Consider the following 18,526-nt stretch of genomic DNA (forward strand, 5'->3'; position numbering starts at 1 on the left):
TGGACTTAGTCCACTGGCAAGTTTGCCAGCCCTTATGACACAGAGCACTGGAAAGCTATTACAGGTTAAAAGAGGGAAACGATATGACCACGGCTGCATTCTAGGAACAGAACCCTACTACAGATCGACAGTGGAAAGTGGACTTACAGGGATTACACTGGAGATGTGGAGACTACTTAGAAGGCTGTATGGTAACCAAGGGCAGAAAAAAGGTGAAGAAACATAGATTAAGAAGACATTTAGAAGATATAATAAATTAACATGATGTGTAAAAGAGAAAAAGAGTCAGGTAATTTTCAGGTTTTCAGTTCAGTCCTGAGTAGACAGCGAAACCATTTACTGGTATAGAAACACAGGTAAAGAAACAAATATGGGGGAAGACAGCGAGTTCAGGAGACAGCTAACAGGCAGCAGGACTATGAGGGAAGTAAAGATTTCAGTGGCAATCATAACGTTTTCAGCTGGACACAGTGGCACATGTGTCAGTAACCTACCACTCAGGAGGCTGTGGCAAGAGGAGCACTATGAGCTCGAGGCCTGCCTGCACTACAAAGTGAGACCAGCCTTGAAAAACCAAAACAAAACAAAAAATCATAGTTTTCTTTGGTTTTAGAAGTATTTTACAAACCAGGCATGGTGGCACCTGCCTTTAATTCCATCCACTTGGGAGGCTGAGGCAAGGGGGCAGCAAGTCTTAGGCCAGTCTGGGAAACTCAGCAAGACCCGGTCTCAAAATTAAAAAATAGAAAGGATTAGAGAGGTAACTCTGTACTCCCTGGGTTTCACCCCCAGTATGCAAATAAAAGTATTTTGCATTTATTGACACAGGAATCATAAAGGTGACTGAGAGACAGCAGAAGTACAGAGAATAGCTAAGGTAAGCTGAGGAACATAATAACTGAAAGATTGTATGTAGAATACAAAAAAGGATTAGATGTGGGAAAACAGACTTGAAAAAACAAATAATAAAATTTAAAGTGGCCTATTCTCTGACATAACTCCCTTTGTAAAAATTTATCCCATAGTAAATTTCCGAAAGTATGCATGAAAAAAAAGTTCTCTGAAGCATTGTGTGTGAGAGCAAAACACTGGAAACTAAATGTCCACCAATAAAGTAATGGTTAAATACATTATGGCCAGCATACAATGGAATGCTGTGCAACTGCTGTACGGAATGATATAATCTACGTATAAGTGCCGGGGATGCAGCTCAGCGGCACAGTGCCTGCCTGGCAAGCGTGAAGTCATGAGTTCAATTCCCGGTACTAAAAAAAAAAAAAAAAAAACAAAACCCTATGTATAAGAGAAGATAAACATAGCTATAGGATAATTCTATTTGTTTTAAGAATACACAGTTATGTATGTATATGTATTTGTACATACAGTACACACAAGGATAATTTCTGGGAAAATATATACTAAATTATTAGTAGTGACTATCTCTGAGGACTGGATTGGAGGAGAAGAAATTAGGTTTTTGTGGGGTGCACATTTGAATCTTCACACTCTGGTAGGCTGAGGCAGGAGGATCACAAGTTCAACTGCAGCCTGGGCAACTTAATGAGATCCTATCTCAAAATAAATAAAAAGGGCTGAAAATGTAGCTCAGTGTGAAGGCCCTGGGTTCAATCCCCAGTACCACCAAAATAAATAAACAATCCAAAATTAGTTTTTTTGTTTTTGTTTTTCCATGCTAGGAATAGAACCCAGGTAAGCACTCTACCATTAAGTTGAATGCCCTGCAAAGAATTTTTAATCTTGCAAAATCTGGCACTTGTTTGTTGTGTTGGGAATGATACCTCCGGCCTTGTACCTACTAGACAAGTGCTCTACCTCTAAGCTACACTCCAAGCCCCTAGTACTTTTTTAATAATAAAGAAATAATACTTCTATAATAATAATATGAAGCTAAAATATTTTTAAATTAGTAGTACAGTCAAGAAGTTAAGTACACATTAGTATATAAGCAGAGGAAGCAAGAATAGAAAAGGAATGACAAACACAATTGAACTCTGAAAAAAAGGCACGGTGAGAAAAGAGAAAGACCGAAGCAAACTCAAATTTTAAGGCTGGGGAACTGGGAAAATGCAAAGCACAGGGTGAAACAGTGTGGGGAAAACATCAGCTGTAGAGTTAGAAAGGACTAGAACCAAAAGCGAGCATATCAGGCTGGGTGTGGTGGCACATGACTGTAATCTCAGCATTCGGGAGGCTGAGGCAGGAGGATCACTGTGAGTTTGAGTTTGAAGCCAGCCTGGGATCCAAAGTGAGTTCAAGGCCAGCCTGAACTACATAGTGAAACCCTGTTTCCAAAAGACTGAAAAAAAAGCAAGCATAACTTTACTCTTTTCTTTTTTTTTTTCTGAGATGGAATCTCACTATGTAGTTCAGGCTGGCCTTGAATTCTATGTAGGATTATAGGAATGCGCCGCCACAACTGGCGCAAGCTTGATTTTAAAGACAAATTTCTCAACCTCTTAGTCTCCTTTCTCATTTATAAAGCATAATGATTATAATTCTCTTACAGAGTTCTTGTAAAGTTCAGGAGTAAAGTTTGTAAAGGGTTTAGCAGTTTCTAATATATAGCAGAAAATTAACAGTCACTATTATTAGACTTAATCATACTAATAAATGCTAAGAAAAATATGCTTCCATTTCCCAGAATCTCTGTTGGTCCAATTAATTCCTGTAACTTTGGTGCTACCTGGCCATATATATCTAGTCCAACATTAATACTTGCCCTAGGCTTAGTGATATATGGGAGATGAACTATGTCAGTTTCTTACCCAAGAGCCGCACTGAACGGCCAGCCTAAGATAGCCCCAGCTGCTACGCCCAGCACAGCAACGGGAGTCTTGTCCATGTACCAACCAGTCATGGCTACCAACGTAGTGTACATACAGAAGCTACTAGGAAGGAAGGCTGCAAGAATAAAAAGGAAAAATAAAAAGAGGAAGGAGCACAAGAGACTCAGACTGGTATCAATTATTAAAAACTTACCTGCACTGCAAAACGTCAACAGCCAGGAACATATTTTTGGCAATGCTTTATTAGAAATAGCCAGTAAAGGGATATTCCTTTTTAAATTTTTTTTAATATATATTCCTTTTTAAAAAAAATAGTACGTTCAATGATTTTATTTTCTCACTCTTGCTTTTTAAGTACTAGCACGTGGCCTTGGTTTTATAATACTAACTATGCCATTCCTCTCCTGGCCTGTCCCTCAAATTCAAAATTTAAAAAATTCCAGTTTGCCCAAGAATACCCCAAGGTTATATATCCAAACAGGGAATACGCTTCAAAAGACTTAGAAACATTGCTGACAATTTATTTCTAAAAAATAAATTCTGATGTTCTTCTGAGACCGTCTCAGTCAGAACGGGTATCCCACATCTCAAGGGCCAGACTGTAAACAGCAGCACCACTTTGCACACTCTATGTACTGACAAAGATTTTCAGGCCTCTAAATGGCCCCTAATTATTTACATCTCTCATAACCTTGTGGTGTACAGCAGAGAACTGAGCAAATTCAGTCTTTGCAATACCAACGATCAATTTCAATTAACTTGGGACAAAAATATGGACCAGCCTTTTCCTGTTGCAGAGGCCTGATTCCTCTAGCACCAGTGGAAAAAAATCAGTCAACTCCAAGAGAATGATAATTAATAGGCAGTGGGATTTAAGAAACTCAGCACAGGCTTCAGGCTTTGTATCAAAACATGCCTTTAACTCATCTGAGCTTCAACTAATATCATAAAGCTAAAGATACTCGTAGGAACTTCTTCATAGATACAGTGATACCTCAGTTCACACTTTTGCTTGCAAACTTGGTTCATAAACAGAAGCTTTGGCAAAAATTTTTGTTTGCAAACTCTGCACCAGGTTACAAACAGGACTGCAGCCATCTTTCCCATACAAACGTGTCCATCTTTTCCAAAACTGTAGAACAAATTAAGTTCACGAACTGAAGTACCACTGTATATGTTAAACCACTGATGACAAACCCTTTTAGAGCTTTCAATGATAACAAAAAGCTGGCTGTGGCACGTATGCCATACAGGTTTGCCATCCCCGTGCTAAATAATACTGGCTGTCAATTCCAGCTGCCAGTGCAGAGGATAAAAAAACAGAGGTCTGTGAAGTTTCTGTTGACTCTGAGGGTACAGCACAGGACACCTTTAGGACAGTGGATCTCAAAATTATTCCAGACCAGAGCCCTGAGCTCTCACCAGGGTATTAATATTGGTATAGTCAATAAAGGAAAAGTAAATGTATAATTTTGGGCCAACTACTATTTTAGTATGTGTTCAGTACATACAGTATATTAGATTCTGGAACACAAAAGCAAAAACTCCAATTAAGACAATTATATCTAATAATTTTTCTGGAGAGTTGGAAACAGACTATCTTTAGCAGGCTACTCTGGCTCACCCACAAAACACAATTATTTCACTGCAGCACAGTTTGAAAGCCAGTAAGTATTCTAAATTTTAAGAAGCTTACTGTAAAATAAAATGTCCAACAGAACATGCATACCTCTTCAAAATATGTATCACATAGTGTACATAAAACATCTGTCAAGAAGAGTATTTTTGGCACAAAGAACTTCCTTAAAATTATGTTCTTTCCCCTAATGGCCAAGAAGGGAAATGGGTGTTGACACAGGGATATAATAGAAAGTGCCTATCAGTTCCACCAGTTACGAATTTGACTTATAGTAAGTTATTTCACTTTTCTAAATTTCAGTGTTCTCCCCTGCAAAAATGAGAAACTATCTCATACCCTATACTTATTGTAAAGATCAATCATGAAAATGTAGTTAACAGTGCTCTGCAAATTACTGACATGCTATATAAATTGTGTAGACACTTGGACAAGTATTTCCCTTTAATACAACTGTAAACCAAGGATGAACCTGCTACTTCCTCCACCTCCCCTTTTACTTACCAGATGATGAACAAAACATGCCAGTGCTGAGCACCAAGAAGGCTAACATCATTCGACTCACATGCAGCCCAAACTTCTTACACACAGCCCTAGAAGAAAGTGGAATTAGCACCGCGGGTTATTAGAAATGAACCATCCAAATCAAAGAAGGAAAACATGCCTGCAAAGGAAATAACACTGAAGATCTTATGTCAAATACAGAAACAGAACTGCCTTAATAGGTCTGTTAGCAATTTTATATGCATAAGAAATCCAAACATCCTTATCCCTGCCACAGGAGAGAGGCTCCCTAAGAGGAAATATATACTTTACATGACAAGATCATGTTTACTATCAGTGGAAGATAGCATGACATAGTGAAAAAGTAATAGGCCTCAGACGCGCATGAGTACCGGTTCAGATTCTGACTCTGCTGCGTATTAGCCGTGGGACTCTGGTCTAGTCACCCAATTTGCCAGATTCCTCGTCTGTAAAGTAAGAATAATAACTATGCCTACTCTTGGTAAGTTTCTGTGAAGACCATGCACGGAAAAGTGCTTAGGAGAGTACCTGGCACTAAGCTGCACAATAAACAGTGGCTGTCAGAAAAAAAGACTAGGAGGCACATGAAAATGGCAGGCGATTACCTCAGTCAGTGTTTTTGACACAGGCAATGATACACCAACTCCTTCTGCTACTTCTAGTTTTTTAACCCCAGAAATTAAACATTTTGAGATATAATTGCTTTGCATAGTCAATATTTGCTCAGACATACCTACGTGTTAGGTTTTCCTTGCTCAAATTCCTTATTGCATCTCAGAGCTTCCTTCTGAAATAAATTTGCCTCTTTCAAAGTATATCTTTTAGAAGTTCCTTTACCTGATTATGGTAAATTCTCAGATTTGGTATTAGTGTCTTTTTCTCTTTCTTTTACTAAAAAGTTTTTATGTACCTCCTGACAAAGATGGTTTAACTTAGTATTCAATTTTAAGATGACATTTTCTCTCGGCACTTTGAAGGCACTTTCTCTTTTTTCTGTTTTTTCTACTCTTCTGGCTCTTGAAGCGTCTTACGTCAGTCTAATATTCCATTCTAGGTATTCCTTTCGTTCTCTATCAACTATCAGGATCTTTTTCTTTGTCCCTGGTGTTTTACAGTTTCATTAATTTCTTTTTATACATGCAGGCTGGGATATGTTAGACTTACTGCATCTATGGATTACCACTTTTTTCCAACTAGTACTAGAAAATTCTCAGCTATTAATTCCCTGACAATTGTGTCCTTATTCTCTGTATCACCTTCTATAATTAAGTTAAATGTATATCAAAGCTTCAGTTCTGCTTTACATTTCATAACCTCTTCTGTATTTCCTTTTTTTTTTGGTCTCTCTGTACCATATTCTTATTTTCTTGAAATTAATCTTGTAGTTTTCCTGTTAGAAGTACTGTATATAACCTGCTATTTAAACTATCTGCTGATTTTTAAATATCAATATTATGTAAACATTATGGTTATTAAATACGATATACTAGGTAGTTTATGAAATCAATAATATTTAATATCTTCATTTCTAGAAGTTCTGATTATTTTTCAAATGCCTGGTCATTTTTTCTTTTGGTACCAGAAATTGAACTCAGGGCCTTGTGCTTGCCAGGCAGGCGCTGTGCCGCTGAGCTACATCCCCAGCCCCTAAATCTGTTTCTCTTTTTTGTTTGTTTGTTTTTTTTTCCAGTAACGGGAATCGAACTCACAACCTTGCGCTTGCCAGGCAGGCGCTGTGCCGCTGAGCTACATCCCCGGTCCTGCCTGATCATTTTTTGTACTCTCTCTCTTCTTCATGTTTTCAGTTCCATCTTCCACTTCTTTACAGATATTAAATATACTTATTTTATATTCTTATTTTAATAATTCCTAATAAATGAAGTTTTGCAGGTCAGCTTTTGTTGACTAATATTTCTACTGGCTCTCATAATACCTTGTTCCCTTCTTCACTAATTCCCCACTCAGTGACTGACATGTATAATCTCTCACTTACTAGAACTTTACATCTAGTAACTCTTTGGTATTTGGTTTCAGATTCCAGTTCGCTAGAGAAAATTTTACAAGTTCTTGGGGTACTACTAACCCATAGCAATTAAAAGTGTCTTCAACTTGGGGTTCAGGGGATCATGTGGGTGATTTGAAGTTAGGACCAAAAAATATATAGTTACAGCTGTCAAAGGCAACACTGGTTTTGTTTCCATTTCACCAGAGTCAGGACCAAAGTTGTTGTTGTTGCTTTTTTAATCTGACATGTTTAGCTGTGGGAAGGTATTTTTTTGGGAAGATGTTTTTGTTGTTGTTGTTGTTTGTTTTGTCTTGTTTTTTTGGTAATGGGAATCAAACTCAAGACCTTGTACTTGCCAGGCAGGCACTTGTACTGAGCCATATCCCCGGCCCCTGTAGGAAGATTTTTAATAATGATCACTAAGTCCAAAAACTCTTTTTACATTAATGTATTATTAATATGTTTATTAGGTGCCATATAAAAACAGATAGCTACTTTCATTACTGGAACAGTTAAAAGCCTAGTAGTTCCATTAATAATGAAACAACTAGACTATGTATGGTGGCATGTGCCTGTAATCCCAGCACTCTGGAGGCTGAGGCAGGAGGACTGCTGAGAGTTTGAAGCCAACCTGGACTACACCGTGAGTTCAACAACAGCCTGAATGACACAGCAAGACCCTGTCTCAAAACCATAGAGCTCATTTGTGAAAGACAGCGTATTGGATGTAAACAGGAGCAAAGAGTCTCATCAGCTAAGCTCTAAGAAGTAAATCATAACCCTGCACTGTATCTTAGGCTCCAAAATAAGGTTCTACTAAATCCTACTAAGTAAAGACCAGTTAGACATGTATTAACAGAATTAAAATTAATGATATGATATTTATGAACCTCAAGAAAGAAAACAAGTAGAATTATTCCTTCTTGATTATTTTTCTACAAGAATTGCACTTTACATCTAATACCAGGAGATAGCAGGAAAGTGTTTTCTATTTCTAACTGCTAATCTATCAGAGAAATGATCTATGGTATATTCAGTTTTTTCCTAGCACTTTTAGAGCTAACACTTTTATACTCACTTGTAAAAGTAAAGTTCACAAATACAGCTCACAAAAGCCAGAAGACATCGCAAAAAATAAAAGACAAGAATCTGAAAGAAATACAGAACAAGAAAATGTAAGTCACAGATACGAGCCCAAAAAATCTGTAAAGATGAAGCCATTCTCATTGGTCAACAATAAGTTGTACTATAAACTGGTATAAAAGCAGTATGTATCAAAATCATACAAAGTTTCATATCTCTAGGCTTAGTAAACCTAAGTAAACCTTTCTGTCACTCCAGGAGGAAGGAGCTGTGGGAAGAGCTCATGAAAATGTCAACTGCAGCCTTATTTACTTAGTAACAACTGTTTTAAAAACCACAAAATGCCTATTATATGCATATTGTAAAATAAATTATGCAATTACATGGACTATTACACAGATTTCTTTTTTCATTATGATACCAGGGACTTAAGTCAGGGCTTTCACACTAAGCTACATTCCCTGCCATTTGTTAAATTTTGAGACAGGATCTTGCTATGTCTAAGTCACTAAATTGCCCAAGCCAGGCTTGAATTTGAGATCCTCCTGCCTCAGTCTCCCAGAGTGCTGGGATTATACATATGTGCCACCAGATCTAGTGCTTAAAATATTATGGCTGCTTAAGAAATGCTTGTTAAAAAAATGATTATTTACAAAATACTGAGTGAAAATGCACAATACAGTATTATACATCAAACTCACAGCTCTAGGAACTGTACGCATATGAAAAGACTGGGAAGAAATATAGTAAGATGATAAAAGCTGTGACAGTCTGACTGGTTTTTCTTCCTAAGTATTTTTCCTATCTTTCACACTTCTATAATATGATGTTATTAATTTTATAATTAAGGATATCAATTTTAAAAATAGAAATAATAAGGGTTTTATTAAACAGTTTTTATACTACAAAATAGCATATGTTTCAGCATTGAATTAACCAGGTGTGGTGGCATATGCCTAAAACCCCAGGCCTTGGGAAGCTGAAGCAAGAAGATGGCAAGTTCTTAGCTACATAGTGAGTTCAAGACTGGCGTGGACCACGTGCAAGATCCTGTCTCAAAACAAACTAACTAACTAACAAAAAAGGATTAAATTCCACAGAATATAAGCACTATTTAAATACACAGCACAATTAACATATGTACATATAATCTGGAAATACTGCCTACTTCAACACTATAACCAACACAATCCCAAAATGAGTTCAATAAACTGATCACAGATTCATAATGAAAATCTATTATACAATGAGTGTGGTACTGTATAATGAGTACTATTCTGGATGATACAGGGAATACAGGTAACTTTAGATAAATATCTACCCTTAAGGACTCCTCATCTAATAAGACAGTACAAATAAACATTTAGAAAGCTGAAAATTAACATGAACTTATATAAAAATTGTATTGGGAATAGGACAACCATGTCCCCCATCTCTACTAATACTCAACAAAGTAACAGAAAGTTCCAGTCCATGTACAAAGATACAACAAAGAAATGAGGTATACAGAACAGAATGGAGGAAACTAAATGTATTGCTATGGTTTGAATAGGCGCTGTCCCCCAGAGGTTCATGTGCTGAAAGTGTCATCCCCAGTGGTGATGTCAAGACGATGAGCTTAGAAGGCGTGTGCCCTAATGGGAGGTAATTGGGTCACAAGGGCTCCGCTCCATGAATGGATGAGTGCTCCCTTAGGAACTGGGAGAGTCTCACAGGAGTGGTTTAGTTCCCTTAATTGTTATAAAGTGAGTACAACTGTCTCAGCCTGCCCTCCTGCACAAAACCCTTTATACATGTGGCAAATTCCCTTTCTGCTTCTCTGTCATATGAGGCAGCCAGAGAAACTGCCAGGATGCTGGCCACCAGGCTGTGTGCACCTGCCAGCCACCACAATCATGAACCATAAAACCTCTTTTCTTTATAAACTACCCAGTCTCTGGCATTTTGAAGTAAAGCAACAAAAAATGGACTAAAATATATGCAGATGACGAGAACCCCAGGGATTGAGCTGATAAACCACTGACACTACTAATAAGGAAAGGAAATTCAGTCATACATTCAATATTAAGACTTTTGAAGAATCCGTTTTGTTCTTCTATACCACTAAAAAAATAACAAAATCCAAGACAGTATTTACAATTAGAACAAAAACAACAAAAGATTGGGTGTAGTGGTGCATGCCTGTAATCCCAGCACTTGGGAGGCTGAGGCAGGAGGAACATTGTGAGTTTGAGACCAGTCTAGGCTACAAAGTCAGTTCAAGGCCAGCCTGAACTGCAGAGCGAGGTCCTGTCTCAAAAAGACCAAAAAAAAAAAAAAAAAATCTAGGCATTAATCTGTCAAAGACATAAGATTAAAATGGATATATTTTAAAATTTTATTAAAAAACGGAAAACCTAAGTTTTCATTTAGATAGATCTATCACTTCAGTTACATAAACGTAACACTGTAAAAGTATTAAATCTCATATTTAATATGTAAATTCAATGCAACTCTAATAAAAACCTAGCAGGATTTAGGTGTGGAAAAAACTAATTCTAAAATGATTTTTAAAACACAAATCTTAGAAAAGCAAGAAATTCACCCATCAGTTATTTACATTACAGAACTACAACAATCAAAACAATATGCTATTACTTGACAAAGACAACGTCAACGAATAAAGAAATAGAAACAGACCTATATACACATGTGAGTAAGATGTGATACAGAGACAGCTTTACAAATCAGAGGAAAAGGATAGGTTATTTAATGGATGGCGCTAGAAAATTCATTTCATCACACAGTAAAAAGTAAAGTTGGATCTTTTTGTATTTTATAAAAATAAACTTCAAGCCTCCTAAGTAAAAGGTAAAATTATAAAACTAACTGAAGAAAACACAGAAGAATATCTCTGTGATCCATAGTGAAAAAAAATTTTGTTTAAACAGATCCAAAACCCACCAACCATATGAGGAAAACCCACTGATTTGATTACATCACACTATACCAAAGTTAAGGGTTTCTGTTCAACAAAGGACCACAAAGTTAATAGAGATCTAGACAAGGGACATCCAATACAGCATCTAAAACCACGAAGGATTGCTCATAGCAACTTCTACTCATCAGAGGGGAAAAACCAGAAAATCCAATAAAAACAAGGACAAAGGATGTGATAGGTAAATCACAGAAAGGGAAATATGAACGATGAATAAATATATGAAGAAATGCTCCACCTCGCTAATAACCATAGAAATGTAGTCAAAATGAGAAGGATATCAAACATATGAGAAAGTCAGAAATACAAAGTGCTTAGGAGAGGTGAGAAAGCTGGAAATGTGAGCACTGCTGCACAGAATGTAGAGCTGTACATATAGAGAGCAAAGGGTCTATGTGTGAGACCTGAGTATACTGAAGCATAAAATCTGCACACATCCGCAAAGGGATAATACAAAGGTGTTCTAATTAGGCATAGAAAAAGTTGGGAAAGGCCAGGCAGAGTGACACATGCCTGTAATCCCAGCATTCTAGGAATTCAAGTCCAGCCTGGAAAACATTGAGACTTAAGATTCTGTCTAAAAATTTCTTAAAATTCAAGAGAATTGAGATGTAGCTCAGTTGGTTCAATTCCCAATACCTACCCCACCCCCAAAAGTAAGACTATACTGTCTCTCAGCAATAACCCAGTCTTCTCTACTCCTCAGCGTTATGATGGTGGGGCTGGGACTCCATAAGTACAACTCCCTTTAGCAGCTGGGTCTCTGCTGAACTTCACTAGCAGAATTAACAGGGAGAAGGAAATTGGATATAAGGAAAAGAGAAGGGAAGTCTTCCTCCTTGTTTTCTTTGTTGTTTACATCAGTGATACAACAATGTTACTGATGCAAGAGGAAGAATTATGTTTGGGACATGTCAAGTTTAAGGTGAGTACCTGGCGTTGTGGCACATGCCTGTAATCCCAGCACTCGGGAGGCTGAGGCAGGAGGATCGTTGTGAGTTCGAGGCCAACCTGGGCTACAAAGTGAGTTCAAGGCCAGCCTGAACTGCATAGTGAGACCTTGTCTCAAAAATACCAAAAAAAAAAAAAAAAAGTTTAAGATGAGTGTAAATAATCAGGTAGCAACAAAAACCCTCAGCACTGTATACTGTTAGTTCTCGATTGAGTGCTTCATTCTATATTGTCTTTCCTCTGATAAGTTCAAAGAACCAGAAATGAGACATTAGTTAGGGAAGGAAAAAACAGTGTTCTTTTACTTTCCACAAGTGCCTTTCTGATCATTCTAAAATGCAAATGCAAGTATGTGTCTTTTCTATCTAAAACCTTTGATGACTTCACAATATACTTGGGGGTCCGGGGGACAAGAATAATTCTTTAATAGATTCTACCAGGTCTTGAAGATATCTAGGATCTTTCTACCTCTCAGTCTCATCTAATCTACCCCATGACATTCTTTGAAGAACTGAACCTATTTATACAAGAAATTACTGCCTAGCTACTTAGGAAACTGAGAAAGGAGGATCATGAGTTCAAAGCCAGTCTGGGAAACTTAAGACTTTGTCTTTAAAAAATAATAATTAAAAAAGGCTTGGGGATATAGTTGAGTATGTGGCCCTGGGTTCAATCCTCACTACACCAAAAGAAAAAAAAAAAAAAAAAGAGGAGGAGGAGGAGGAAGAGAAAAATAAAAGGCCATCCTGGACTTCTTCCCAACCTCAGGACCTACCTTCAACCTAGATGTTAGGGGTTGTGTCTTGATATGCCCCCAAAGCCTCAGTCAGTCATAGCTGGGGCTTTTCAGAGGTAGGTGGATCTAGAGATCTAGAGTGTGTGATGCTGGGATTAAGGGTATGATGCTGGGATCAAGAGTGTGTGATTACTAAATTAGTGCACTAATTGGTTTGGCATAGTTCTAAGTAGAATTAAGGGTACCCCACCCTGGGTGTGAGTACTACCGCCCTAAGTCAGGTAGCCTGGATAAAATATAAGGGACAGAAAGATGGTCAGTGTGGTTGCTTGTTGCTTGCTGCTTCTTTGCTACTTTGCTGCCTTCTGCCCACCATGAACTGTTTCTCCTCTCTGATGCTCCTCTGCCGTGCTGCCTGACCTTGAAGCCAGCCAACTGTGGACTGAAACCTCTACAAACTGTGAGTCAAATGAACCTTCCCTCCTTTAACTTGGGTGTCAGGTATTTTGTCTCAGCAATAACAAAAGTAACTAATACAATGACTATTTCCAACTTCTTCCCTCATCCCCATTCTTCTCTTACCTAGACAACTCCTTCAGTTCTCTAATTAGGGATTTCTGCTTCAATGAAGATAGGCCTTTTCCCTAATCTTCCTGCTAAGTGCCACAAAAACTCTGAATATAAAAGGTGCTGGGCACAGTGGTACATACCCAATCCTAGAATTTGGGAGGCTGAGGCAGAAGAATAGCAAGTTCAAGATCAGCTTGAACAACATAGTGAAATTCTATCTCAAAAAAGGAAGAAGAAGGAGGAGGAGGAGGAGAGAAAGGAGGAGAAAGAAGAGGAAGAAGAAGAGGAAAAGGAAGAAGATGACGAGGAAGAGGAAGAGGAAGAGGAAGAAGAGGAAGAAGAAGAAGAAGAAGAAGAAGAAGAAGAAGAAGAAGAAGAAGAAGAAGAAGAAGAAGAACAAGAACAAGAACAAGAAGAAGAACAAGAACAAGAACAAGAACAAGAACAAGAACAAGAACAAGAAGAAGAACAAGAAGAACAAGGACGAGGACGAGGACGAGGACGAGAACGAGAACGAGAACAACAAGAACGAGAACAAGAAAGAACAAGAACTCCATGGGTCTTCTTTCTGCCTTGTAAATGCCAGACATAAAACTCAGAAGCTGACAACTGGAAATGCCAAAGAGCACAGACAAAAACACTCCAACCAAGGCATCTCTCTACCTCAACAAGGAAATGGACTGGACAGAGGAGAGAATCACTTCATTGGAGGACGGAATAGAAATTACTCATTGTGAACAACAGAAAGAAAACAGATCTTTAAAAAAGGACAATACAGTCTCATCAGGACTGCTACGGTTTGTGTCTGCATGTCCCCCCAAAGCCTCATGCAGTCATGGGGCAGGCTTCTAGAGTTTATGATTGATTCATGGTCCAACGGAGTTATGGGTGAGTGCTACACCTGCCCTGGGGCAGATAAAGAGGCTTGTTCTCTGCCACTCCTCCCTTTTTACTCTTGCTGTGTTTGCTGTTTTCCACTGCCATGAACTATTGCCCTCTGTCACGTGCACTTTGCCTTGGAGCCAGTTGAGTATAGACTGAAACCACAAACTGTGAGCTAAATAAATCTTCCCTTTCTTAACTCTGGGTGTCAGGTATTTTCTCCTTGTAATGTGAGAAAAGTAACTGAGACAAGGACTATTAAAAAGACAAAAATTAACATTTATGTCAATAGAGTACCAGGAAGAAAGGAGAAATGGCAAAACTAAAAAGAGTACACAAAACAGCAACAGTAAAAAAAATCCTCCAATTTTGCAAAAGACATAACCCTAAAGATTCAAGAAACTGAGCAAACTCCAAACAAGATAAACTAAAAAACTTCTACACTAAGACACACCCTGAAAACTAATCAGGTCAGGTCGTACTTAACTTTTCTGTTTTTGGTTCTATTTTAAGGTACTGGGATTTGACATAGGGCCTGGTACATGCTAAGGGAGCACTCTACCACTGAGCTACATCCCCAGACCCTTTTAAACTTTGAAACAGGGTCTTGATAAGTTGTCCAGGCTGGCCTCAAACTTGCCATCCTCCTTCCTGTGTTCCCAAGTACACAGCTGCTCCAGGCTGTTAGCTCTAAACATTCTTCAGCACACACAGCTTAAATTAGGATGTCCTAATAGTCTATACCACTGCCCGCTGTACTCCCTGCCACCTGCCAAAAGACTCACTGCATTTAAAATTACTTGTTCAGTGTCCATCTTCCCCACTAAACTTAAGTTCCATGAAGGTAGGGACTTGGTCATTGTTTATAGCTGGGTCACTTAACACAATGTTTACTAAATAAACGCTGCTCTATTAATGTCTATTGAATACTAAGTGGATAAATGGGCATCAGGTATACTATTATGAAAGCTATTTTTAGTGTGTGGAAGAATGTTTTTGGCATTGGTATTATACTTTTTTCAATATTTAACAAAATTAATCAGTGAAGCCATTTGTGAGTTGTACCAGAAATTTTTTGCTAGGGAATTTTTTTGTTGCTGTTTACTGTAATTTCAATTAGTCTAGTGGGTATAGTGCTCATCAGGTAATCTATGGTTTCTTTTTTTTGGCAGGGGGTACCAGGAATCGAACTCAGGACCTTGCACTTGCCAGGCAGGCACTTATGCCACTAAACTATAACCTTCGGCCCGGAATCTATGTTTTCTTGATGTGTTGATATTTAATTTTGAAAGAGCTGATATATTTAATCTAAAATTTTAAATTTATTGATAAATTAGTTCATAATATTTTTATTATTTACTTTGTAACATATTCTATAGTAATACTACTTTTCTCACTTCTTAAAATGATAATTTTTGTTTTAAAACTTTTTTGTGTCTGATCAGTCTGACAGAGTTTTATGAATTTCTCAGATGCCTTTTATTTATTTCAATGATTTTCTGTGTATTTATCTGGTTTCCATTATACTGATTTGTTCTTGGTTGACATGTAATGGGTATTTTTCTAAATTTTGTTTTTAGTCAGAAAAAAGATTCAATTTTGTCCTAGTTAAACAATGGGGAAACAAAAATTCAACCTATAAGGAAACATTTGTAAATTATATCCCACAATATATACAAGAAAGCTGTACATAAGACATGTAACAAAGCTAAATGTAAATATAAATAAAAAATAAATAAGCGAATAAATGATTCTTAGAAAAAGAAAAAAAGTACCCTCTTCACTGGGAATAATGGTCTGTGCCCATAGTCCAAGCTATTCAAGGGGGCCGAGGTGGGAGAATCACCTGAGCCCAGCAGTTTGAGACCAGCCTGGAGAACACAGTAAGACTCTGCCTCAAAAAAGAAAACAAACTCCCACGCTCCCAATCTGCTTTGTTCTCTTCTTGAAATTGTTCCAGAGACTTACTGCTTGCTCTGTTGTGACCATTCTCAGGTTAGCCTGTCCTTACCTTATTAGTTTGTAGAATTCTTGCATGAAATGCAGCTGGCCAGGCATGAAGCAACAGGTAAGCATAGGAGCGAATGGCATACACTGGGGAATATTCCCAAGTCTGAAAACCTTTCCCATAGATGAGGTAGTGTGTCTAAAAGAATAAACAAATGGATTTAGAGTTAAACTATCCATCAGGCATGGGGACACATGCCTGTCATCCCAACACTTGGGAGGCTGAGGCAGGAGAATCACTGTAGGTTGAAGACACTTGGGTTACATAACGAGTTCAAGGTCAGCCTGAACTACACAGTTGAGACCCTGTCTCAAAAACCCTAATAAATAAACTAACTTTCCAAAAACTCTCTTGTGAGGACACAGGTCAAGATTCTGGGTAAAAAAAAATAATGAGACAAAAATACACAATGATAAAAATTTCTCAACATTAACAACTAATAGATAAGAAAAGAAACAAAATGACTTGATATTAAAAAATTAAGATATTATACATTTTACAAGATAGTGTTTGGCCAATACTGAAACTTCAAATTCTACTCTCTCTTCACTCTTTTAAAGAGCACTGGCTGGACAAGGTAGCACACATCTGTTCTCCCACCTCTTGGGAAACTGAGGCAGGAGGATCACTGTGAGTTCAAGGCCAACCTAGGCTACACAGTTCAAGGCCAGCCTCAACTACGTAGCAAGGCCTTGTCTCAATAAATAAACAAACAAATAAATAGCGAGCCTTTAGCCAAAATAAAAAAACTCTAAATCTTATATACCCACACTAAGCATCATTTCTTCACTTTTTGATGCAAAATGTTATATGGGTAGCCAAGCATGGTGGCGCACGCCTATAATCCCAGCACTCAGGAGGCTGAGTCAGGAGGATCATCACAAGTTCGAGACCAGCCTGGGCTACAAAGTGAGCTCCAGGCCAATCTGAACTGCAAAGCAAGACCTTGTCTCAAAAACAGAGACCAAAATAAAAAAAATGTTCTATGAAAATTTTACTTCTGAATTCTAAATCAAGTCAAAATTCTAAATAAAAAATAACATTATAAGCATATTTTAGTTGCACTATTTTGATAAACATTGGGATAAATAAAGCACTGAAAGAAAGTGGGTGCTTCTGGGAATTAGAATTTAGACATGAGAAATACAACAAGGAGGTTTTTTTCCTTTGGGTTTTAAGGTAATTGTTAACTTTTAAAACTTTCCCCAAATAGTTTTAAATGATAATTACAAATCACACCTTTGACTAAACCAGCAAAATTTCCTACAGCCTTCAACAGTAAATAAATCAATAACTTTTAGGAATTAAAAGTGAAAACAGTTGCTGAACTACGGGCCACACTTGTATATTACTTGTATCTTGTCTGGTAGTAAGTCCCAACAGACAAAAGTCAAGAACAAAAACTAAAAGCTAAAATCACCTACTGGTTCCCAGTAGTTGAACGTTTCATCACAGTCGGAGATGTTGCTCAGAAGAGCAGCACATAACCTTGCTGAGAGCAGACACTTGAAAGCAGTAGATCCTTCAGGTGCCCAGACTTGTCCAGCTTTGTTTCCAGATAATCTGCTCAGAAGCAAAAAACAAATAAACAAACAAACAAACAAAAAAGCAGGTGTCAGGAAGGACCTGCTAACCAGAAAGAGAGAAAAGAAACAAATGCAGCGCTGAAGTCATTCCCTCAAAAAGGGGAACCGTCTGTTCGGAGTAGAATGAATAAGGACTTGAAGCACTCCTTCCACTTTTAAGGGGTAGGCTGATTCCTACGTTTTCCCTTGTTGCACCTGCAATACTGTATTTCAGGTCACGCAGTGACTCACTTGCAGGCCCGTGTTCTCACACTCCTTTACTCTCCTACACACGGTTATGACTTGCAAGGGCTGCACCCGTTTCCCCATCGGCTCACACGAGCAGCAGCCTGGCAGGTACACGATGCACAGCCCGCTCCAATTCCACGCGCGGACGGCTCCTCTCACGCAATCCTAGCCTGCGGTCCGCCCGCCTGGGGACAGGTGGCCGCCGGCCAGCGCTGGAGGGTGGGGCGCCGGCCCAGCGAAGTCCAGGGGGGACTTCTGGGGGGAGTAAAGGGAGCCGCTCTCGGCAGCGCCTCCCACACGGGCTCCGCAGACGCCGCGGCCAACCCCGCACCGCCGGCGCGCCGGGGCCTGGCCGGAGACATCACAGACCCGAGCGCCGGCCTTTCCCGGCGAGACCAGAGACCCTAACGCGGGGCCGAGGCTGAACCCCAACCCAGCCGCCCCGAAGACCAGGCCCGGCTAACACAGCGCCGGGGCCGCGGCGGGGACCCTCGCCCGGAGACAGCGACCCTCGGCCGCCCCGGCCCGGCCA

At 38.8% G+C, this 18,526-nt stretch overlaps 1 protein-coding gene across 3 annotated transcripts in view; it reads right to left on the minus strand.

Moving 5' to 3' along the window:
* Window positions 1–18,526, minus strand: part of Alg9 (ALG9, alpha-1,2-mannosyltransferase) — an 88,503-nt gene that overhangs the window by 69,434 nt on the left and 543 nt on the right. For all 3 annotated transcript variants that reach the window (XM_013511226.1, XM_005378081.2, XM_005378083.2), the window contains exons 2-6: window positions 17,605–17,744; window positions 16,184–16,318; window positions 8,052–8,122; window positions 4,948–5,036; window positions 2,787–2,922 (exon numbers count right to left, since the gene is read on the minus strand). In XM_013511226.1, coding sequence (XP_013366680.1) covers window positions 2,787–2,922; window positions 4,948–5,036; window positions 8,052–8,122; window positions 16,184–16,318; window positions 17,605–17,744 — 571 coding nt within the window. The remainder of the gene's footprint in view (window positions 1–2,786; window positions 2,923–4,947; window positions 5,037–8,051; window positions 8,123–16,183; window positions 16,319–17,604; window positions 17,745–18,526) is intronic.

This window comes from Chinchilla lanigera, unplaced genomic scaffold (assembly GCF_000276665.1).
Source record: "Chinchilla lanigera isolate Chin_1 unplaced genomic scaffold, ChiLan1.0 scaffold00011, whole genome shotgun sequence".
Lineage (NCBI taxonomy): Eukaryota > Metazoa > Chordata > Mammalia > Rodentia > Chinchillidae > Chinchilla > Chinchilla lanigera.